Below are 25,028 nucleotides of genomic sequence, written 5' to 3' on the forward strand. Positions count from 1 at the left end.
GAATAGATGAAAGGAACATTTTATACTTTTTGTCCTCAAGGTAACTGACGGGAGCACCAGACAGAGTTTTTTTACACCGGCAGAGTAGTGCTAGACAATAACCATTACTATATGGTAGAGCAGTAATCTTTCTGTCTGCCTTCACTTTCCATCTGCAAACTATATCGGCGAGAGATAACATCACCATCATTTAGCAACGAACATAAAGAGAAATCTGTCTCGATGATGGAGTTTCCGTTTATATTGCTCAAGGACAGAATTATGTCGGTTATAAAACCGCCAACGGTCGGCATAAAACATTAGCGTGGATCTGAGGACTTTATTTTAAGAAAAAAAAAGTACAAGTTGGAGGAAATCCTTTGTCTGCATCAACAAAAAGGCATTTACTGAACTGTGCTACCGATGAAGCTGAAGACAGATCTGGACAACATTGAGTCACCCCCCCCCACCCCCCAAAAAAACCACATACACACACACGAAAAGAAAAGAAAGATGTTGTATATTTAAAAATTATTTTTGATATAATTCTTGTCTGTAAAATCTCATGTAGAAAGGGCTAAATATTTGGTGCTGTAAAACAAAACATTTTTCCAACAAACACATTATGTCAGTGATGAAAAATAGGATATCATACCTCACACAATAAACACACTTTTCACCACATCTTGAGGCCATTATCGGAGACCCAATTTGTTAATTTGTCTTTTACTTAATTCAGAGGGATCTGACTAACTGGCCTGTTCTCACATTCTTTCACACTGTGGTGATGTGAAAAATAGCACAGTGACAGAAGAGAGAACTCCCTCGCTCTCCAGCTCAGTCTCTTAATCTGTCTCTCTCTTGGTTATTGTGACAAGCAGACACTCTGAGAGAAGTGTAGACATTAGGTTGTCCCTTCTTTCCCTTTGCTCTCTTCTCCTCAGCTGTGATTAATCTTAGGCTGCATACCTCACACCACAGGCTGAGGAGCACACTGCTGCCAGTTGAAGGACAGCTCTTCTGTTTGTGTGTCTATGTTTGAAGTGTTGGCCTCTTTCCTCGAGTCTGTTTACAAATATTTGGAATTCAAAATGAATAGCTGAATCAGTAGCCTACATGTTTAATACGCATTTTTTTCAGTTGTTATTAGTGTTATTATTTCGAATTTTTGCCTTTATTAGACAAATTAGTACAAATAAGATAGGATGAGAGAGGAGAGCAGTATCAGACTTAAAGAGGGGTTAACTGAGGTGCTATAACTCCATACAATGTGTCAGAGCACTTCCCATATGCTTATGGCAAAATTGCGGATATTAGAAGTAAATATTGAAAACATGAAAAGCTATACATGTACACAACATTCAAAAATTTGGGGTTGGTAAGATTTTCTAACGTTTTGAATTAATGTTAATCTCTTTTGCTGCATTTATTTGATCGGAAATACAATAAAAACAGTAATATCATGAAATATAATATATTTTGGGAAAAATGAGTATATTCAACTTTACCTGCACACATACAGTCGACTCAAGTAAATCGATTTATATACTATATAGCAAACATGACTGTTTTTGCAAATTTAAATTAAATTATTACCCAGCTCTAATCTATTAAATGTGACTTTAAGGTATGACAATATTAAGTTATTATATTATAAACATGAACATTATGATTTTCTGTAAAGATGCTTTGAAAGAAATTGTTTTGTAAAAAGCGCTATATAAATAAAAATGACATGAAAATTTCCTATTATTATCAATGTTGAAAATGTGCTGAAATGATTCTTTCATGAATACTAAGTTAAGAAGGAATAATTTATTTGAAACTGATTTCTTTTGTAATATTATACATTTGATAAATTTAAGGTATTCTTACCAGATAAAAATATTAATTTCTTATAAAACATTATAAAAACAAATCTTACTGACATCAAACCTTTGAAAGGTCGTATACTGTACCTTAACTAAATCAAAACAAAGCTATTTACATTTACATTTATTCATTTAGCTGACGCTTTTATCCAAAGCGACTTACAATTGCTATACATGTCAGAGGTCGCACACCTCTGGAGCAACTAGGGGGTTAAGTGTCTTGCTCAGGGACACATTGGTGTCTCACAGTGGATTCGAACCCGGGTCTCTCACACCAAAGGCATGTGTCTTATCCACTGCGCCACCACCACCCCATTGGGCACTTGCAGTCTTCTGGTAACTTGCACCCATCCATATCATAATTGCTAATTCACAAATATCAAATACAAATATATGTTATTGTACTATGAATAACATCCACTCCATTTCACTAATAGCAAACGTCTACTTGGCTGCACATGTCTGTCAAGAGTATGGCATACTTGCATGATGATGTCATCCGTCTCTGATGCCAGAAATTTCAGGCTATCCAGACCACCGCTATTGAGCTCCAAGCTTTTCCAATACTCGCTTTTAGGTAGATGAAGAAACCCATCTAGCATCTGAGATGTGCAATTAATGAGCTTTTTTAATGTTAGGAGATGGATTATATAAGTTTGTCACAATTGTGTTGTCAAATTTTGGATGATTAGTGCATAACCATGAATTATGTCATTCACATGTTAGGATTGCCCAAGAGCATGGTTAGGATTTCCAAAACGCTGTGGTGTGCAGCAGACACTATAATGAAACCACTGTCATGTGTTCAGAAATGGCCATCTGGAGCATTTTAAGGCCAAATGCAGTAGAAGAGGATAACTAAAACGATCAGAGAAATGGAAACCCAACAATGCCAATCACTGGTATTAAACCAACAATTGAGGAAATAAGGCATGACTAATATATGCTGAATGAGATAAAACTGCTGTATTCCTGTGGTGTTAAGCAATACCTGTTCATTAGCAGCCGCAGAAAAATGGGGAGACATGTTTTTCAGCAGTGTAATAATGTCTTTGTAGAGTTCACTTTTTCTCATATAGTAGTTTACACCTCCTTCTCCATTGATTCTCTGGAAAATTAAATCATAATGCAAGTTTAAACACATATTGACAACATTCCCAATGGTGTATAAGTATATTTTGGCTGAGATATTAGTCAGGTTACAATAGATCTCAATCATAACATCATATTTGAAAAAGACAAGTGAAAGAGCAAGAGAAAAGTTTCAACACTCACATAAAACTTCCATCAGTGTCACACACATGCACAGACATAACTGTACTTTGAACTTTTAATCTTTGAGGTTTAGAGGTGAATTGTTCTGATTAAATATCTAATCTATACAATTAGCATCACTGTCATTTGCAGTAGATTGAAACTGACCTCAAATGTACAATGAACAGGTGAGTGTCAGAAAGCATTGAACAGAACACAGACTAGGACATTTAGAGAGAGGTGGAGGGGGAGAGAAATTAGTTTGAAGAAAAAAACACGAAGATAAAAATAGATATGTACTTGATTAAGTGGCACTCTGAATGAAAAATATTGTGGTGTGTGAAATGTTGCTTTTGATTAATTGTACGCATATTTAGTTTTGTGGGGCGACTAGAAACACTGAACACAGCAAGAGAAGCAGATCTGGAACAGAATCATATAACTGTCATGTCTAAACTTTTCAGTTTCATTTACCTCATGTTTGGAAAAGTGTCCGTATACCATACCTTTCAAACACATTAAGAGCACATTGTGTATCAAATTGTCTACCAAAATTTGCTCTCGACAGCCTGACATGTTTCAGATTCAGAAAACTCATTGCATCATTCAGCATTCCGATGGGATGCATTAATTTCCATCTGCTAGGTGCTCAGGTCAGGCTTGTTGGGATATGCCCAGTTTAGATTATCAGTCTCCACTGTAATTGGTTCCATGATAAAAATACAATATATAATCAACTGAGGGAATGTCCACACTTCTGAAACTGATTACTAATGGCAGATGATACGTTATGTAGCTGAATTCCATCATTTTTGACATCAATGTAGCAGTACAGTGTTTTGTTTTGACAGAGAATTGTGTTCCTAGAGCAATCTAAAACCAACATACCAAATGACTGTTATTACTTTCTTGACAGTTTTCTCACCTCATCGAAGAAAACTCCGCTTGTACTGCAAGTGATGAACAGCGTGGGCTCTGTGTCACAGGTCTCAATTATAAGGGAGCAGATCTCTCCATCCATCTGCCTCCACGGTGGAGAACGACAACCATTGGAGAACACGTGATCTGTGGAGGCAAGATTTATGCTTTAGAGATTTGTATATTTTGTTACATGCATATCGTGTCAAATGTTAAATTAGTGCACCGTTGTCACCTCTCAACAGTAAATATTTGCAATAAAACTTCAGTTTTGGAAAGTTCATACAGTGCTGGCTCCCACCGGGGCAGATGGACACTCTCTCCCAGTAGCCTTGCCAGTGAAGATGACTGATTTTTGTTCAGGACTGAGCTGCTGCAGACATAACCCCAAGATAAATCACCCTCGCCAAACACCCCCGCCGATACTCCACATGCTCCAAATCGCCCTGTGCATCCTCATGGTGCCCCCCCCCCCCACCACCCCTTTTTATTTGCAATAGAAGCTTCCAATTTTTACTCCGCATTCGGGGACACATTTTTCAAAAGAAGCCACATCCATCATTCAAAATTTGCAGGCCGCACTCCTCTTTCCAAAAACAGTTGATTGTTATGGCACAAGCAAATCTGCCCGTTCTCCTCAGGGAGAAGGGAAGAATTGATGAATCTCTTTGTAAACTGAAATCTGACATATGTAATGGTTTCCATGTTGCGGAGACTACAGACATGTTATATTTAAAGGATATCCAGAACTGCCACTAATGGTGATGGCTTGAAGACTGAGTGTAAGGCAGAGAGAAAAGATTTTTTGACATTTAAGAGTGTTAATCATAAGCCAATAAGCACTAAAATGGTCATAACTACTAAATTTTGTGAGCTCCTTATAGGAAAATGACCCTGGAAAATGTTTCAATCTTAAATATGTGGTCACATTAGTGAAAATTCGCAGACAAAACAAAAAAAAACAAGCAGTTTTAGGTTGTTCAACGTGGCAAGTCTGTAAAAAACCTGCTTTGGGTTAGGGTTATCTTTCAACCTCACAGAAAATTCCCAGTTGCACTGATTCCTAGTGAAATTTCTGGATTTTGCCTGGGATAATCTGTCAAAAAAATGGGCAGAGATTCCTTAGTGTGTTGTCACATTTACTGAATTTAGTAGTTTGGTTGAAATCAAGTCTTTTCTACAGGAATCTCCACAGTTCGAAATTTCACTCACGGGCAAAAGATTTCCTCATGCAAATTTCACACAAATTCACCAAACTGACCAATAGAAAGCTGCTTGGTTTGAAATTGACTTCATAGATCCCTATGTAAATGACAATGGACAATGGATCTTTTTTCGCCCACAAAATTCCGCAGAAACTGAAATTGTCAGAGACATTTTATGCTTATACAGTCTTCTAGTACTGTCAAGAAAATAATAACTCTGTTTAGCTGAATATAGTTCATTCCCACCTCTGGAAGTATGCTTTGCCTACTTTTTTGAGCACCTCACATAATTTTCACCTAGAACACTCTTACATTTACATTTATTCATTTAGCTGACGCTTTTATCCAAAGCGACTTACAATTGCTATATATGTCAGAGGTCGCACACCTCTGGAGCAACTAGGGGGTTAAGTGTCTTGCTCAGGGACACATTGGCGTCTCACAGTGGATTCGAACCCGGGTCTCTCACACCAAAGGCATGTGTCTTATCCACTGCACCATCACCACTCCTTATCTGAATTCTCTAAAACCTTGAGAAAAACTGTTTGCTGAACTCTGATATCAGTTGTTATTGATTTCATTTTTGGCAGGCTGTTCGTTTTACATCAGCATGGATGTCGGCCCCGCACACCTGCATGAGGTTCGACTCTGAAAGTGGGACTGTGAGCATTTCGCTGGGGCCAACTGTCACCTCAGTTGTCTCTACAGATCCATCTTTTAAGTTATCTGACACCAACCTCTCTTGAGTTCAGTGGCTATATTTAACTCGGCACCACTCTTCCTGTCGCAGCTCTGCACACCATCACTAACAGCCACGTTAGTGGCGTTCATCTCGTTTTTGTTAGCGTAGGTCTGCCTAATGTGTTCGTAATTGAAACACACAAAAATGTATTTACTTTGAAGTAATAAAATAGACAAAAGTACAAAATCTGGTGCAAATTGTCTTTAATTGGAAAGAAAAATGACATACGATAAAATTCTTCTTTCTGAGATTTTTTATTTTTTTTAATTTATGTAACAAGAAAAATGGTGCTTGATTTAAAATGAAAAAAAAAATTTAATTTACCCGCTTGGAAGATTTTTTTCTCGTTTTAAGCATAAGCTCACTTAATTTTAATAAATTTATATGAAGACTTATTATTTTATGAAATTTTACTTTTCAAGAATGTTTACTGTAGTACTGGAAAACAAGCAAAAAATACTGAGTTTACAAGGCATCAGTCAAGCATTTGCAGCCATGTCTGACAGTCACACGTGAGAAGTTGTCTCCGTTTTTCCCAATGTCTAAATTACTGTACAACTTTTGTCCAATTTAACAACTCTCATTCATGCCGGAAAACTATAATCACTCGCTCCCAGCATCAACTCAGAGAGAGAAAGAGCGAGTGAGGGAGAAATTTGTACGAGAGAAATGAGATTAATCAGATTGAGGGTGAAAATAAGTCTGGAAGTGAGTGAATGACAGAAAGAAAGAGATAAAATGAGCAGAAGTGATGGAGAGGGGGGAAAAGTGAGGATAATGCAAACCTGATGTGTAGCTCACAGACTTCAGCACCCGGTTTTCTCCTGTTCCACAGAATCTCTTCAACAGATCTACCTCTGTATTAACAGCTGCTGGGCTTAGCCTGCCCTCTCTGGGCAAAAGCACACACACAACACAGAACAAAAATACAGCTCATTAATCAGTAACAGTAATATAACTATGAATGCATGTACAACTCCAAAGCGAAATCATTATTTGTCAAGCGGTGTGGATGAAGATCTACATATAATATCTTTTTTAGTATCTTCATTGTAAATTTATATTAAAAGATATTAAAGCATGGCTGACTGCTTTGATTGAAGGCAGTGTACAGTATATGTATACAGAAAGAGTGTTTACCCGGTGATTGGTCTGATAGCAATACTTAACAGCTTCTCGTCTAGCTGATGCAGGATATTGAATAGCTTGTCTTCGTGTATTGTGGGAGAGATGGGCCCAAAGATCTTCTGTATTGGCTCCCTGTTAACTGTTGGCCATTAACACATATTATTCACACCTGTTTCTCATACAAAAACACTTCCACTCATCTTTGTTTTTTCCCTTAGCCACATTGCAGGTTTCACTCCAAGACTCTTGGAACCAGGGCGATAGGTGTCAGTATAAAAAACACTGGTACTATTGGGACAAACAAGAGTCCACCAAGTGTTAGCAAAAGCTTATCGACTACACATTTAAAAATGTTATCCAAAAGCTGCAGAAAGCATGCCTGGAATTAATCTTAAGATGGAAAATGTGCTTTAAAAACTGTGGTCTAAAAGCCAAAGACCACTAGAGAAAATGCTTCTATTTCACATTTGTCTAATTGGTACTGACTTTTTTATTACAAGTTATATTATCAATTAAAACTGAACTGAAATTAACATGAATTTCAAATTGTCTTAGTATATTTACTTATTCCTCTTCTTGCTTTAAATGACAGCAGCAATCAAGCTGCACAAAACTCCATAAGTTTGTGTAAAGCCTGGTGATCATGTTTTCCTTGTGCTTCGGTGGAAGAACATCTGACTGACTGTATAGGTGACATGATCAATGGCACAAATGTTATTTGACTGGGTCCTTTAAATAGGGCAGAATCTTAAATATTACTCATTTTATGTTTTTAGTTCCAAGTTTAAAAAATAAAATCCAGATTCTCAATGTGGTCTCAGATTTTGGGATTCCACATCCTCCATCATAAATGAATGTAAGCACTGGAATAATGAAGGCTGCAAATGTGTTAATATTTCTACTGGCTACAAGAAATAAGGAATAACAGAACGTTATTTCAGACAAATTAGTAGTACTACTAATTATTACTGTATGTTCTGCATGCAGCTCACCTTCCAAACAGGCCCGGATCTCCTTCATCTTTTTATCTTTGCTTATTTGCAAAAGGTTAGAGAGATGGTGAAATGAGCGCACTGTAATGTCAGGTGGACTCAGCTGGAGAAGGGGACTTCCTTTATCATCACATTCCAGGGACACAGCTGTTTCTCCTCTGAAAAAGGGAAACGGCAAAGGGTAGGTAAGAAAAATCAGAAATATGGTATAGTCAAAGCAGAAAATTAAATTAGATGTAATCTTTCTTATTTCTCTAAAGCTAATGTCATGCTATTCTTAGTCAACTGCACATCTAACATAATCTCCAGTTGTTGCTATTACCTGGTGTCATATATATCTGATGTGAAATCAGTCCCTTCTAGAGATGTTTTCCATTGTAAAGGCTCCCGGAATAGAGTCCTGGCCTCCTGTGGGCATCTGTCGTCGAAGTCCTCCGTGAAGAGCAGGATTTCAGTCAGTATGTCATTATTCAGAGGGCTGTTCTCGAGTTCATCCGCATCAGAACTCCACTGAATTGCCCTAGAGAGTGTCTCTCCCATGACGGACAACAGATAGTCTTAACCTAACATTAAAACAGAGTTAGTTAACACTGTTAATAAAACATGAGAAGGATAAAACTATATCAATGCATGCATTAAAGCGCGAGGACCGATATGTGGTTTTTCCCTCATATCTAATGGATTATTATTATTATTTAACTTTAAAGGCGCAATATGTGTGACCCTCTTGAAAATGTCGATTTATAAAACGGTTTATTACTCACCAACACACGTGACTAAACAAGTATATACAACGTTTCTAACCGTTTTCCTCTTCAAATAACTTTTCGAGTTACTAAGTAAACAGAAACGAACAACTGGCAGGCTTCGGTTGCTAAGATACGGCCAAACAACGAAGAGAAGAGAGGGTCAAAAACAGAAGAGAAGGCACAATTTTGTTGCTAAATTTAGCAACCTTTCAGACTCTAGCAACTTTTTCTTCCAACAGCACCTAGCAACAAATTTAGTTATTTAAAAAAATTATTTGGCAACTTTTAGCAACTTTTGTTTAGTGATAAATTACACAAAGAGGAAACCAAAGATGCCTAGCAGAACACACATCACATGAATTAAGTTTGCTATTAAGTAACTGCTATTTGCAATTGTTCAATTTAATAACAATAATAATAATTGAATAATTGTTCATTTATGATAGCCTACACCTTGTTAGCTTGTACCTGCGATTATTGATCAGTTAGTACACTATAAGAAAAATATCTATAAAAATGGAAAAGGTACTAATTTTCCAAGACATATCCGTTTTCCATTGTAACCCTGTAACCCAAAAACACAAAATTCAATGCATAATTTAAAATGCAGGTAAAAAAACTGAAAAATCAATATGGAAAATTCTTTCATATTAACATAGTGGATTATGCCCTATTTTTACAGACTCTTCTTAGAGTGTAGCATATAACTAACTACTAATACACTGCTGAAGAATGTATAGTTTACAGTTTACCAGTTTTAGCAACTTCCCCAGAAACTTAGTTGGCAACACTGGTAGGCAAAGGGCTCAGCTTTTTCTTTTTGTGTTTGCAGGAAACATTTTATTGAATATGGATGATCAACATTCACATTAGGATGATTTTGCTATGCAAACATTGTGAGGTCCAAAACGAGCTTACCTGACCGAATTAAAGGCTTCTGTATTATGTCAACTGTTTGTTTTCTCTCTGGGGTTGCGTGCCCACAGAACCACACTTTTAAGAGGCTCTTAATAAACTTCCGTGCTGTGCTGTATGGTTTGGCAGAAAATTACACACAGGCATTTGGGCCACAGAAAAGACTTAATTTCCCCATTGATCTGCCCGTACAGCCTCTCAAAATAAGTGAATTCAGCACAACATTATTCACGCTGGGTTTAACTTTGATAGGTCTCACTCATGAGCTTTCAAGTGAACCAAAACCAAACAGGAGCTCCCTATTTTCAGATCATGCAGATGCAAGGCCTAGTGCCAGGTGTATTAGCCCCTCTCGCTCACTGCCAAACCATACCGATGACCTGGAGATTAACATTACAGAAATGTCCATGCTTTTTCACTTAAATAGTGCTCTTTAGATTATTCTCTCTTTCTGAATTAATGATTTCACTTCTTGCTGCAGATCAAGAGATAATTACTAAGAATTTCTCCAGGCATTTAATATTACATGGAAATTTACAAGCATTTCCACTAGACTTCAATTTACAAAATAAATGACAGGAGCAGAGACTTTAATTCATTTAATCGTGTCTGTCAAGTGGTATAAAACATGGGTATTTCAGAGCTTCCACGAACGTCACTAGTAAACAACACTGGATGGGTTTAATTACCATAATACTACTGTATATTTTTTTTGTGTGTAGATTAGGAAATAAGCAGGCAGCGGTATAGGCCTTTGATTTTAAACCTGGGAAAATGTCTGTTCTTGCTCCTTTTTTGCAACAGTCTGGTCATTTGCAACCATACGGCCATATAGCGATGATGAACTGAAGCAGAAAAGAAATGCAAATGCTCACTTAACTGTGTCAACATTTTGATTTATACCTACAGTCCAGACATGCTTTTATTCTACATGTATTTGCAAAAGCCCAGTCTTTCATCCTCAGTTGAATAAATTGGTGCAAATCAGTGTCGTCGATCTTACTGTGTGACATTTTGTCTGGCCCAGCCACTTCTTGGAAATCCAACAGTCTAAAGAGGGGAGCCCACAAGAGGTAATGCCGAGTCTCTGAGAGCAATAAAAAACAGACCCTCTCCATCGTTAAAGTATTGCGATCCCTCACTCTCATGTCTGCAATCATTCAATGATAAATTGAAAATAGATTCAAGATGATGGCACTGGAATCCCAGCACAGGGGTTTTCAAACTGGAGTCAAGGGTCCCCCAAAGGGCCGAAAGCCCTTGAAAAAAATTTGGAAGAAAAAACATTTTAACTACATTTACTTAACTTAAATGAACTAAGTTTAACATTTTTTTATGCTAAAGATTGTTCAGAAATGCTGACTGTATGATTATTTTATGCAATTTATGCCATTCTATTGACAAGCTAGTAAAATGCACATTTGAGTTCAATTTTATTCAGAAATCTAACAATAATAGTGGGTAGAAAAGGGATACTATAGGCCTACACATAAAAAAAAACATTAAAATTAAAAACTGCTACAGAAGCGGGAAACAGGTGATCGATCGGAGAGAAACGAAAATGAATTAGAGGGTTCAAATAGAATGTCAAGAAAGAATGAAAGACAAACAGAAAAGAACGAACACAGAAAAACACTTGTAATCCACTATTCACTCATTAGCTCTTACTAATTGCTGTTCGTTAAGAAGGCTAAGAACAATGAGCTGGTGCACCAGAGTTTCCTTCAAACATAAACACACACAGCCTGTGGTCAGAAGCACCTGTCAGCTCCTCCAACTCTCTCTGCCTTTGACTCAAACTCGGCATAATAAACAAAGGCAGCTTCTGGAACGGTCCGGCAGTGATGCTGATTGAGCTGAAGTGGGAACACACAGCAGAAGATTTACGAGGCGCAGCTCTGTCTTCAAGCACGGATGCTGTGATTGCATCCGTCCACAGCTCACTCTCCACTCTCAAAACAGTCCATTAACGAGGGGAATTCAGGCTCGGGATGGATTACATACAAGTTTTGGGGCGATAAAGGGCACGACCTACAGGAGTTAGGGCCAGTTCAAACACTACACGTTTTTGTGTTGCTTTCTAAATCATTTTCTTTGCAGTCGCAGTCTTTGACTGCTGTGTCTTGCTGTTTTAAGCATCAGATCTCACACAAGAGTGCAGCATTTTTAAAACAGCATGTGAAGTTAAACTTGACCTAAATATCTCAATTTTTAAAAACAAGTATTTATTTTTTTCTTAAAAGTTGAAACTACAATGAAGTAGAAAAATCTGCTTAAGTTCAGTAACAAAGCATTTCCTCTTAGGCTGATGATATACAGGCCAGGGCAACTTTTTGAGCAATTTTGCCAGGCAACTTTTTTTGAGCAATGCTGCTTAGGCAGTTTCCTACTGAAAATGGGTAACAAATTTCTATCTAGATACTTTAGATCGGTCGTGGGCCCTGTGTCTCACCTGGTTGCCCATTGACGGCAACATTAACTAAAGTTGCTCAAAAAGTTGCCCTGTGTATCATCAGTCTAGAGTTATAGTTGTGGGTTTTAGGTAAACAGTTGAATACAGATGTTTCCGCTGATCAAGTAAGTTGTATGAAAACAACTGAATTATTCATCAGAATTTGGATATCCCCATTTATGTCTAGCAACTAAGGCTGATAATACACGGGGCAACTTTTTGAGCAATGTTGCTGGACAACTTTGGGCAACGTTGCTGTCAAAGGGGAACCAGGTGAGACACAGGGCCCATGAACGATCTAAAGTATCCAGATAGAAATTTGTTACCCATTCTCATTGGGAACATGCCAAAGAAACCATGCTCAAAAAAACGTTCCCCGGAAAAATTGTCTCTGGGGACTAGCACTCATGCACCTTGCTTTGGGTGTAACAAGAAGTCAGAAGTACACCTTTCTCAGAGTGACAGTGTATGAATTGGCACCAGACATCACATGTGCACACCATGGGAATCCGGGGCTCAAAATGCACCTTGGATGTCGAGTGTGGTGAGAAACCCCAGAAGACAACGCATTTCTCAGATGAACATGTTTGTGTTCTGTTCAAGTGTCGCAGAGCAGCAAAGGTCAGATACGTTTATTTACCAGCTGATTGGCAGGAACTGTATGCTGATGTGTCTACACTTTGTCGTGCCGTGGAGCAGCAAGTATGATTAGGTACGGTTATTTATTGGCTGGTTGGTCATGGAATGACACCATGCCTTCACACGCACTCCCTGGGGATAGGGGCCAGACCATGATTGGATGTAACAGCACCAGAGGCTCCACAGAGAACCATTTGAAGTCATGTACTGTGTAGTAAGGACTTACTACAAAGGGGTGTTGATATGGTCATCTGACCTACAGTATCAGTTCACAACTCATCTCCTGTTGCCTCATGGGATAGTAAATGTGTCCATCAAATAATGCGCATTTCAAAATCTTGCCAGAAGTAGTAAGTCATCCGGGTTCTTTTTGTCTACTGTTTTTCGCATACTATGTATTCAGCCATAGTACTCTTTTGATGTACCGTTTGCACAAACTATGGTAGAGAATTATTTCATTTCGGATGCTTTTTTTTTTTTTTTACACAAAACAGGACAGGACACAGGTAATAAAAACAAAATAACAAGAAATAGCCAATAACCAATGTACAAAGCAGCAAAAAAAACAAAACAATATATAATATATAATATAGGTGACTATGTATGTACAGGTCAAGTATGTGCAAATTAGAAATGAGAAAAATAAAAATAAAATAAGTGAGTGTGGTGAATGGATAATGTATTAGTTGTGTGTTCCACGTTTATTATTGAGTGTTCATGAGATGTATTGCCTGAGGGAAGAAACTGTTCCTGTGTCTGGTCGTTCTGGTGCTCAGAGCTCTGTAGCGTCGACCAGACGGTAACAGTTCAAAGAGGTTGTGTGCTGGATGTGAGGGGTCCAGAGTGATTTTACCAGCCCTTTTGCTCACTCTGGATAAGTACAGTTCTTGGAGAGTGGGGAGGGTTGTACCAATGATTCGCTCAGCAGTCCGGACTACCCTCCGTAGTCTTCTGAGGTCAGATTTGGTAGCTGAGCTGAACCAGACAGTTATTGAGGTGCAGAGGATGGATTCGATGATGGCGGAGTAGAACTGTTTCAGTAAGTCCTGTGGCAGGTTGAACTTCCTCAGCTGGCGAAGAAAGTACAACCTCTGCTGGGCCTTTTTCACAATGGACTCAATGTGAATGTCCTGAGAGATGGTGGTGCCCAGGAATCTGAATGACTCCACTGCAGTCACAGTGCTGTTCATGATGGTGAGTGGGGGGAGAGCAGGGGGGTTTCTCCTGAAGTCCACAATCATCTCCACAGTTTTGAGCGTGTTAAGCTCCAGGTTATTGAGACTGCACCAGACAGCCAGCTCCTTAACCTCCTGTCTGTAAGCAGACTCGTCACCGTCCTGGATAAGGCCAATCAGTGTGGTGTCGTCTGCGAACTTCAGGAGCTTGACAGAGGGGTCTTTAGAGGTGCAGTCGTTGGTGTAGAGGGAGAAGAGCAGTGGGGAGAGAACGCAGCCCTGAGGAGCTCCAGTGCTGATGGTGCGAGTGCTGGATGTGAATTTGCCAAGCTTTACTAACTGCTGTCTGTCTGTCAGGAAGCTGTTGATCCACTGGCAGACGGAGGTGGGGACGGAGAGCTGGGTTAGTTTATTATGAAGGGTTTCCGGGATAATGGTGTTAAAAGCAGAGCTGAAGTCCACAAACAGGATCCTCACATAAGTCCCTGGTCTGTCTAGGTGTTGCAGTGTGTAATGCAGTCCCATGTTGACTGCATCATCCACAGACCTGTTTGCTCTGTAGGCAAACTGCAGGGGTTCCAGTAAGGGTCCAGTGATGTCCTTCAGAGAAGCCTGTCTCATTAGTCCATCTCTTTACAGTCCTTAATACAGGTTTAACAGATTTAAGTTTCTGCCTGTAGGTTGGAATAAGATGAACTAAACAGTGATCAGAGAGTCATAAAGTTGCTTGTGGAACAGAGTGATATTCATCACTGTGTAACAGTGATCCAATATATTACTGTCTCTGGTGGGACATGTAACATGCTGTCTGTATTTTGGCAGTTCGCGGGAGAGATTTGCTTTATTAAATTCCCGAGAATGATTAAAACAGAGTCCAGGTGTTGTTGTTCTGTGTCTGTGATCAGATCAGCGAATTTCTGTAAAGCTGTGCTCACGTGCCCTTGCGGTGGAATGTAGACACTCACGAAAATGAAGGAGCAGAACTCCCGCGGCGAGTAGAAAGGTTTACAGTTGATGAAAAGCGTTTCTAGATCTGAACAGCACATCTTCTTTAACAGTTACATCTGTACACCACCTCTCATTTATGTAAAAGCATGTCCCGCCGCCGCGCGGTTTTCCCATTGATTCTGCATCGCAATCTGCTCTGATCAGCGTGAAATTAGGCAGATGTAACACACTGTCTGGAATGGTGTCGTTCAGCCAGGTTTCTATGAAACACAGAGCAGCAGAGTTTGAAAAGTCCTTGTTAAACCGGGAAAGTAGGAGGATTTCGTCCGTTTTGTTGGGTGTAGAGGCGGAGATTAGCCAGATGGGTGCTAGGCAAGGGCATTTGAAATCCACGCTGTCTGAGCTTCACAAGCGCGCCGGCTCGCTTCCCCGTCTGCACGTCCTGAAGCGTCTAAACAGCGATGCAGCTCCGCCGACTACTATGTTCAGCAAAACATCCGAATAATCGAAAACCAGTTGGAGATTTTGTAGCGTGTTCTGCCGAATTTTCAGCAGTTTTACGTACCTTACTGCACGTTTCGCCGCAGTTTCAAAGAGAAATGTCCTCTGAGTGGCGCTAAAACATGGGCTCAATACGTCAACCCTGGGACGTTTTTATTACGTTGATATAGGTACGTATTGTAGCTTCAGGTACGTATTGCAGCGGTTCAGAATTCAAATATCCGAAGACTGTCGCTAAAAATGAATGCTCTATCATGTTGGAAATATGCCCTACACCAAACCCAACCCTAAACCTACCCAATTGCAAAACTAATATAAAAACATTTACATTTAGTCATTTAGCAGACGCTTTTATCCAAAGCGACTTACAAATGAGGACATTAGAGGCAATCAAAACCAACAAAAGAGCTACAACATGCAAGTGCTATGACAAGTCTTGGTTAGCCTAACGCAGTACACATAGAAAGGTTGTTTTTTTTTAAGAAAATGAGTAGATAGAATATAGAAAAAAGAAACCTAGTGTTTTAATTTTTTTTTATATAGGAAACAAGTAGACAATAAAAAAAAAGCTAGTGTTAGTTTAACAAGAAAAGCTAGTAGTTAGATAATAAATATGCAATTGATAGAGGGTCAAATGTGTGTTTTTTGTAAATAAAAAGACAGATAGATAAAATAGAATTAGAATAGAGAGTGCTAGAGTTAGAGGATCAAATAAAGATGGAAGAGATGTGTTTTTAGCAGTTTCTTGAAGATGGCTAAGGATTCAGCTGCTTGGATTGAGTTGGGCATGTCATTCCACCAGATGGGAACAGTTAATGAAAAAGTCTATAAAAGTGATTTTGTGCCTCTTTGGGATGGCATAATAATGTGTCGTTCACTTGCAGAACGCAAGCTTCTAGAGGGCACATAAATCTGAAGTAATGGATTTAGGTAAAGGGGTGCAGAGCCAGAGGTGGTTCTGTAGGCAAACATTAATGCCTTGAATTTAATGCGAGCAGCTATTGGTAGCCAGTGCAAATTGATGAACAGAGGTGTGACGTGCATTCTTTTCGACTCATTAAAGATGAATCTTGCAGCGGCATTTTGGATTCATTGTAGAGGTTTGATGGAATTGGCTGGAAGACCTGCCAAGAGAGCATTGCAATAGTCAAGACTGGACAGAACAAGAGCCTGAACAAGGATTTGTGTCGCATGTTCCAAGAGAAAGGGCCTGATCTTCTTAATATTGTATAATGCAAATCTGCAGGACCGGGCAGTTTTAGCAATGTGGTCTGAGAAATTCATCTTAACATCAAACACATCACAACTCCAAGGTTTCTGGCTGTTTTTAAAGGAATTATTGTTGATGAGCCTAACTGGAAGGTGAAATTGTGATGAAGTGATGGGTTTGCTGAAACTACAAGCAGTTCTGTCTTAGCTAGGTTGAGTTGAAGGTGATGGTCTTTCATCCAGCAAGATATGTCTGTTAGATATGCTGAGCTGCGAGCAGATATCGTCGGCTCATCGGGATGGAATGAAAGGTAGAGTTGAGTGTCATCACATTTGTTGATGCAACCGTGCTATTTGAACTTTCTTATATTCAGATTTGAACTGTTTTGTCGAACCGTAGTTACACGGGATTCGAACTGGAGCTCCTCAAGTACGTACTCCGTGAGCTACCGAACAAACCTACCGTCTATGAAAACCCATAGATATGAAGCTGGATATGTGTGATGCTAACGTTCAAAAGCATCAGTTTTCAGATCTCCCAGTATATTGATATTGTTTTGAAGTCATAACATGATATTCTTGAAGTAATCGTGCGAAAATTATGCTTTATTTATCAAAACTCTGTAAATTAGTGTGAAAAGGAATAAAAGGCATCAGAGTTTTACTGCCTCTAGTGTTAATTTCTTTTGGAAGCTGCAGTGATATTTACTTATTGGTACTTATTTCACGTCTCGCTAAAAAGTGCCCTAACGTACATTTATGCCATGAGACCAGGTAGGCCAAAACAATGTTCTTCTGCAAGACACATACAGTTTTATTTTTTAACCGCTAGAGGGCCAAAAGTTACATTGTAGCTTTAACAAAAACTGTGATTATTGGAAACAGAGGTTAAACACAGTGGCGAAAAATCTTGAGTGCTGACATCAGTACACACATTCTACCAGAGGGCCGTTAGCCAACGGTTTGTAATCGTGCTGAAATAAGCATGGTAGGGAAAGGTAACATCCTGACCGACAGTGGAAAAGTGGCTAAAGTAGCCAAGTGTTGGAGCGATATGTATTATAAAATAACGATTCCCCTTGAAATAAACATCTGACTGGAGGACCGACTGACTTCACAAATTGTGTTGCATGAAATGCAAAATAATTTACATGTCTACAACAGCACACTCTGGATTTTTTTTCTTTAATGAAGTAGCGTACCTAGACCTAAAGCTCCCACAGCGGACAATCCCATTACTGCACAGGGATGGAAGTCAACAGCAGTTCAGCACAGTTAAGTACAGTTCAACAACTCCGTTAAACTCCACAAGCAGCCTGGCTGGAACACGGGTGACTTTGGTCACGGTAATGAACACCTGCAAAATCTGTCAGATACTCGTAAAAAGGAAAATCAGCAGGAGTAGATGGAGTAAGATAGACTAATATGAGGAGGGGGGAACGAGAAAAGCCCACCATGCTACTTCCCAGCTGTGAGCTTGATCTTGTGAGCAGACTTTAGAGCAAAGATTATGGGGGATAAAGCTGTAAGATTGTGAGACTAACTTATAATGAACAAGAGAGTTGATGACCTGTTATGAACACACATTTTCAGCCGATGCACTCCACATTGTCTCAAACTGAACTCACAAGCGTTTGCATTCCGCTAATCGGCTACATCTCATCCCAGACTCAAATATAAATGCTACCGTTATTTGCTCATTATGAATAATAGACCGTTTTATAGGGTGTTTGCACAGGCAGCTGTACAAGTGTGAGTGTGTGTTAATGTGTGTGCGTGCACGAGCCAAAGTGAAAATGCTTAAACCCTTACAATGGTTTGATAGACCAGACAGGCAGACACATATAGGGAGTTGGGTGCCAAAGTCAACCTCACTTAATTTTCAACAGCAGACAGAGAAAGACCTTGGTGCATCAGTATGTTTATGAAGCGTTGTGTGATGGGATTCACGGCTGCCGTGCGCTCATCTCTTCCTAGTTTAGCACGATAAGCTCCAGGACTGTCAAAGCAACTAGGATGGTTTAAGGAGACTGGCTTTTTGATTTATGACAGAAACTCGTATTGCAATAACAGGTTGTTAAACAGCACTAGCTGGCGGGGTTGGAGAGATTCACTGACCCGCACTATAAGAAACAGTCTGTTTAATATTTTCATTCAAATAGACTCTGCACCTGCTCTTTTTTATTCTTACTTTTTAGAGAATAGCAGTAATGTTTCCTGATATACATTTATTTTCTCTAACATTCTTGGAAAAACGAACAGAGAACAAAAAGAGAAAAAAGAAATAAAAGGAAAAAAAAGAAACTGTCATAGTAACTCCACTGACCCTTTTTCCTAAGAAACTGAACCCAATTTGACTTTACATTAAAAAAACAACAAAAAAAACTTTTTTCTTTTCCAACGTGCATTTAAAAAACTAAAATAATATTTAAATTATGTAATGACCTACATAATTGAGTATTTCAAAGAAAATGGCCCATTTATATCTTTAAATGTAATTTTTAGGCTAATTTTTAAATTCCATAATTTACAAAAGGGAATATAAATCTAAATAAAACAGAAATACAGCGCATTATATTTATATATAATATGAAAACTTGCATTTGCTGTTTTGGTTTAGAAATTCTGTCAGAAACTCTGATACCAAAAAGTTGTGATCTTCAGCTTTATTATAAGTCAGAAATGACCCCAAGTCAAGAGAAGGGTTAATTTGTTAAAAAGTTTGAGGATAAAGGGGGAAATGGAAAAAAGAAAGAAAATTCTTGAGGTTTTAGATTTTACATTTGTTTCTTTCTGCAATAAAGACCTGTTCTTCATCTTTCTGAAGTTTTTCTTGCTCTAAAACAACAGTCATAACTTTCATGTCTACGGTATATGCAACAAACACAAACTTGAGATCCCGAGCCCAAGCCAACACTTCCACCGGGCACAGGGAAAGGTAAACACATTACAAATCACCGCACAGGGTGTTTGTAAAGGAGCCACACTATAAAAGGGAGGCAATAAAGTCAATTATTTTTGCACTAAACTTTCTTTCTCTACTGAGAAAACAACATCAGATACGACAAAATGTTTTCACTGTAACAATGAATATCAGTGCTGGCCTGGCCTGCTTCAAAACCTACAATTGCGGCTTTCATGTGATGTGTGCGCATGTCAAACCGCTGTGTGTCTGTGCTTTCTTTGGAGCAGGAGTCTGACTTTCAAATATAGATGTTAAAAGGATATTTATGAATATATGGATTTATGGTAAAAAACAATAATGGTTCTTTGTGACAGTAGTACATATTGGAGTGGGTTTTTTGGACATTGTTTATTTAACATTTTTCATCGTTGTTCCACAGAACCCCAATACCTCAGACTAGATCAACGAGAACTTTAACCAGAACTTTACAGATATGAAATAAGCTGATCAAGCAACCTCAAATCATGTCTTCGAGAAAATCATATCAACATAAAATTGAATACATTTGGGAAGACTGATGCTCGGAATATTACTCACTTGATAATTTTGGCTGTGTTCACACTGTAAGCCCTACACCGTGTCTACACTGGATGCGATAAAATACAATAGAACCTATTATAATCAGCGATGCTGGCTACACTGGATGCGGTGAGATGCGACATGATAAATCCCCAAAAGGAAACTTATGCCTCGTTCCATTTATGATGTACTGACACAAAGTTCTCTGTTCCAAACTGACCAGTATGTACAAAGAACAATAGCAAAAACAGCACACGGTCATAGAAAAGTAAACATGGATGCTACTGATGCCAATGTTTTCACATTCATTTATAATATGACGTGCTGAGGAAGCCAAAAATATTCATAAGGATGCGATGAGGACGATGAAAGCAAGGAGAAAGGGAGTTCATTTTTATATGGCTTTCACTGTCTCTAGACCCATTATCTTCACAGCTGTTTTCCATATTCATTGAGTGACCAAAGAACAACCAGTGACGTAAAAGTCGCATGAATCATGATATGACTGTTCAGACTGATGTTAAATTGCAAAACATCGGACCTGTGTCTGATTTAGGACCACATATGGAAGTGGCACAATTTCGAAATCGAAAAGATCAGAATCCACGTGGTTTGTGCGGTTTACACTGTTATAAACAAAGAAAAAAACAAAACAGATTTGGGTCAAATTTGCCTGCAGTCTAAAGGTAGCCTCCTGATACCATTTTGCACTGAAAATCAAGCGTTTAATGACATCAAACATGGATTTTTTTCCAAAATATTTTCAACAAAAAGATTCAACATAAAGACACAAATAGCAGGGTAGATTACTTACCAATTGTAATCCGTTACTGATTCCAGATTACATGACAAAAATTGTAGTCAGTAATGTAATCCGTTACATTGCACATTTTAGGTAATATAATCAGATTACTTTTAGATTACTTTTGATTTAACGCGTTTATCACATTGATTTAAATAGCATTATTTTGTAGCATAATGATGTAAAAAATGCAAAGAGTAAGAAAACTTGTTCCATTCATTGAAATTTACAACATGAAGTGCATTAAACATTATATTACATCAAGGTTTCCCAAACTAGGGTTCGTAAAGGAACTGCAGGGGGTTGTGAGTTTAATGAAAAGCTGACAATTAATTAAATAATAAAATTTTTAAAATGAAAATAAATCCTTTTTAAAAAAAACTCCCTTTCGAGGAAAGTCTCTTCACTAGGTGGCCACATTTGCAATGCCTCCGGGCAGCTCGTACAAGACCTATCTTAATGAATGGAGGAATCCTGAAATCTCAAAAACTGCTCGCTGAACTCACAATTAAATTACATGTCAAATCAACAACAAAAATCTGAAATTAATTGCCCCATGAATGTTGTATCTTATTTTTCTGGATAGACCAGCCAATGCGCATGCTGAATCATAACCTGATTATACTGCACATGTGCATTGGCCGGTCTAGTCAGGTTTCTATGGGAAATTTGGCTCTTTCATTTAGAAGGTGGGACTATTCCTCCATATTGCGCGTTGCAGTTTCTCCCATTCATAAGTATAGGAGTGAACAGTCTTTGTATTTCTATAGTTTTAGTTTGAAATAAAACACTTACTAAAAAAGATTATATATTTGTATTTACCTGCATGCCATGTGATCATTAATCAACATCAAAGAAACCGTGAACATGCAAATGTGATACTTAATTACTTGAAATATTTATTTTAAAATCTCAGGGGTACTTAAGGCAAATATATTTGATGAATAAGGTTTAGTTTTGCAATGCCTGCATTACACGTAACTAAGAAATAACATGAATATGTGCAAATACATGGTTAAAAAACCTACAGAGTAGGCTTATAATTCAAATAAAAATGAATGTGTTCATCAGTAGTTGATGCAATGTTGAAACCCTTCTTAAACCTGAAATGATTTTTGTAGATCCAGTGGTCAAATGCTGTCGCCACCTGACCAATGACTGATCTTTGTGTGAATGTCCACAAAACTGGACTATATATACAAATATATAATATGTATATAATCAGTAGGCTATTTTAGAAATGAAAATCTAAAAGATTAAAAAGAGAAATTAGGGAGAATCAATGAATTATTAATAATTTAATGCTATTGTGTGAATAATATGTAATCTTGTAATCCATTAAAAAGTAACTGTAGTCTGATTACGAGTATTTTAAAATGTAATTTACTCTAATTATAAATACTTAATTTTTGGAATCTGACTTCGTAATCCAGATTACATATAATCTGGATTACGTTTCAGTAAACTCTATCTGACTGTTTATTGGATCTGCTCATTATTTTCTCTCATTTGACTTCTAGACCTGCCCCTCCCCCCAAATCATCATACTTAATCCACACTACATATGCCTTGGGTTTCCCGCTCTCCAACTGACGACGGCTCCCCAGCGTCCGGTTGTACACCCACACCTCCCTCTCCTGCTGATAACTGGTGCTTCTATGATTTCAAAGGCATGTTTGAGCCGAAGCACACATCTTAATGTTCTTTCCTCTCTCTCGTGGTGTAATTATTATTTTGAAAGTGCGGTCTGGGGAGGCTGTCAGGGTTTGGCAGAGTCTATGGCAGTAATGTGCCGGGTGGTTTAATACAGCTTGACTTCTGTTTTATAAACTCTGCGGGCAAACATCACAGGCTTCTTCTCTCCCTTTCACAGTTCTTTCTCTCCCTTTCTCCCCTGCCCTCCTGTCTCGATGAATGGACACAGATGAGCCACTTGGTATTTCTCTCTTGCATGTGCTGGGTGGCGTTGCATGTGTGCATTGTGGTGTCGGGCTGTTTGTCTAACACGGTCATTGGTTAAGAGTTTAGGTCTTAATAGGCCCAACACTGCACCGTTCTTGTAATTTAGTGGGGGAAGATAGAGAGGAAAGACCTGGAAGGAATGAGGAGCACATGACATGGAGAAAAAACAGAAGAACTTTGTAACAGTGATATCCCTCTATGGCACCATGGAAAAGCACTTAAAGTCACGTAAGACAGCGCTGATGTTTCCTCAGATCACAAGCACTGCCATGCTCGCTAACAGCAGAGGCCTGATCAAAGACAAAGCCCTCGGTCCGCACCTCCTTTCTATACCTCAGGTGTCTGTAGACGTCAGGTGGAAGCTGAGTGGGGCAAGCATGCTTAAATGCTGAGAGTTGGCGTAATGGCAACTCAAAGGGCAGGTCTCTGGGGTTCAACAATTCTTTTCCTCTGTTTGGACAGACTCCAAAAACAGGACAGCGAGTCAAGATTTCTACCCAGTATCCATCTAAAGTTGTTTCTGTTATTATTATTTAATGGACCTCGGCTAACATAGTAAATTTTATTTAGTAACTTTAACCAAGATAAATAAATACTGCAACAAATGTATAGCTTGTTAATGTATTAACTTACATTAACTAAAAGGACTTTATTATAAAGTGCTACTGATCATTAGATATAACTGGCTGCAATATATATAATTAAAAGGAATTTAAATAGAAATTGGTATTTGTATTTGCACTTTTGCTCAAGATTATACAAGTCTTGTCAAAAACGAACCAGTATATTTTTTATGTGAAAAAAAAACTTGTGGAAAATACAGTATGTAAAACTTTGTAGTCAAATAATACTTTTATAACAATATACTCATATAATACAAGCGAATGTGGAAGCCTTTTGCATTACAAATTACAAAAAAGTTTAAATAATGTATTTTAACAAAAACATTCTGACGTAAAAAGTCACTTTACGAGATGTAAAAATCACAACTGGAAGATATAAAGCTGTCATTATAAGTGAAAAAACCCCTCACAATTATGATATAAAGTTGCAATTACAAGTAATGGAGCAGGATTACCTTTTTTTCTTTTTTTTTTTTGAGGCAGAAAGTATAAACATTTTAGTCAAAGTATTAAAAAAAAGGGCCAAAAAATCATAACCAAGTAAAAAACTGTGGAATTCAGTGGAAATGGAGTTCTGCAGGCACAGATTCCATGTGGCTCTTAGGACTAGAATTCTTTTATTTTCCCTTCACTCAGATCAGATAGTGATATGCGCAACATCTGCCTCTTAAGCTCTAATTAAAGGTGACCGCTCTCGCATGCAGTTCACAGCACCTTACTTTAGAGAGGGATTTCTACACGCAGGCCAGGATTTAGTGCTTTAGTGGTTCCAGGCTCTCGTCAGGGGCAAAAGCCTCTTTTATGTTGTGTTTGCGCTGATGGTGTGTTACATGAGTCATCTAACGTGTGACACGTTTTAAATGTTCTGAGCTGATGACAACCTGTTAGGGTTAAATATTGCTATGGGGAGGTTCACACATCCTGGAGATGTGAACATACCATAGTGTTAAGGAGAGAGACCGGGTCATGCAGACACATATAAAGCTTAGAGCCACAGTATTAGTGAATGTGTTTTAGTGTGCGATACGTCAGCCTGTCGAAGTTGACAAGGTTCAGTGTATCATTTTGATCCTGGGTAATATAGACAAATTATACAATTCTAAAAGAAATACAATAAATTATCAAATGGTCTTGTACATCATTTATACATGTACACTGCTATTCAAAATTTTGGGGTTGGTATGATTTTCTTTTTTAAAGAAGTCTCTTTTGCTCACCAGGCTGCATTTATTTGATTAAAAACAGCATTACTGTGAAATATTACAATTTAAAAAAATATTATTTTAATTGTTATGGTTACGCTCCACGAAGGACTGCAGGAACCAGCGGGTAAGTAGAAAAACAGATCTTTAATAACACAAGAGTTTCAGAATACAACAAATCAATCTTCAAACAATCGTAAGCATAAATTTAAGACTTGACAAAGACATAAGGAGAACTGAGGACTTATAAAGACCGGGGGAACACAGGAGCAAACTAG

General features: G+C 38.2%; 1 protein-coding gene across 1 annotated transcript in view; it reads right to left on the reverse strand.

Moving 5' to 3' along the window:
* The window catches only part of LOC306852388 (outer dynein arm-docking complex subunit 2-like), a 67,724-nt gene extending 58,766 nt beyond the window's left edge, over nt 1-8,958 (reverse strand). Inside the window, exons 1-7 of the mRNA XM_079389148.1 lie at nt 8,854-8,958; nt 8,412-8,652; nt 8,090-8,247; nt 7,110-7,236; nt 6,755-6,861; nt 4,030-4,169; nt 2,842-2,958 (exon numbers count right to left, since the gene is read on the reverse strand). Coding sequence (XP_079245274.1) covers nt 2,842-2,958; nt 4,030-4,169; nt 6,755-6,861; nt 7,110-7,236; nt 8,090-8,247; nt 8,412-8,629 — 867 coding nt within the window. The 5' untranslated portion in view covers nt 8,630-8,652; nt 8,854-8,958. The remainder of the gene's footprint in view (nt 1-2,841; nt 2,959-4,029; nt 4,170-6,754; nt 6,862-7,109; nt 7,237-8,089; nt 8,248-8,411; nt 8,653-8,853) is intronic.
* Between the last annotated feature and the right edge of the window lie 16,070 nt (nt 8,959-25,028).

The sequence above is a fragment of the Barbus barbus genome (assembly GCF_936440315.1).
Source record: "Barbus barbus genome assembly, chromosome: 32".
Taxonomy (NCBI): domain Eukaryota; kingdom Metazoa; phylum Chordata; class Actinopteri; order Cypriniformes; family Cyprinidae; genus Barbus; species Barbus barbus.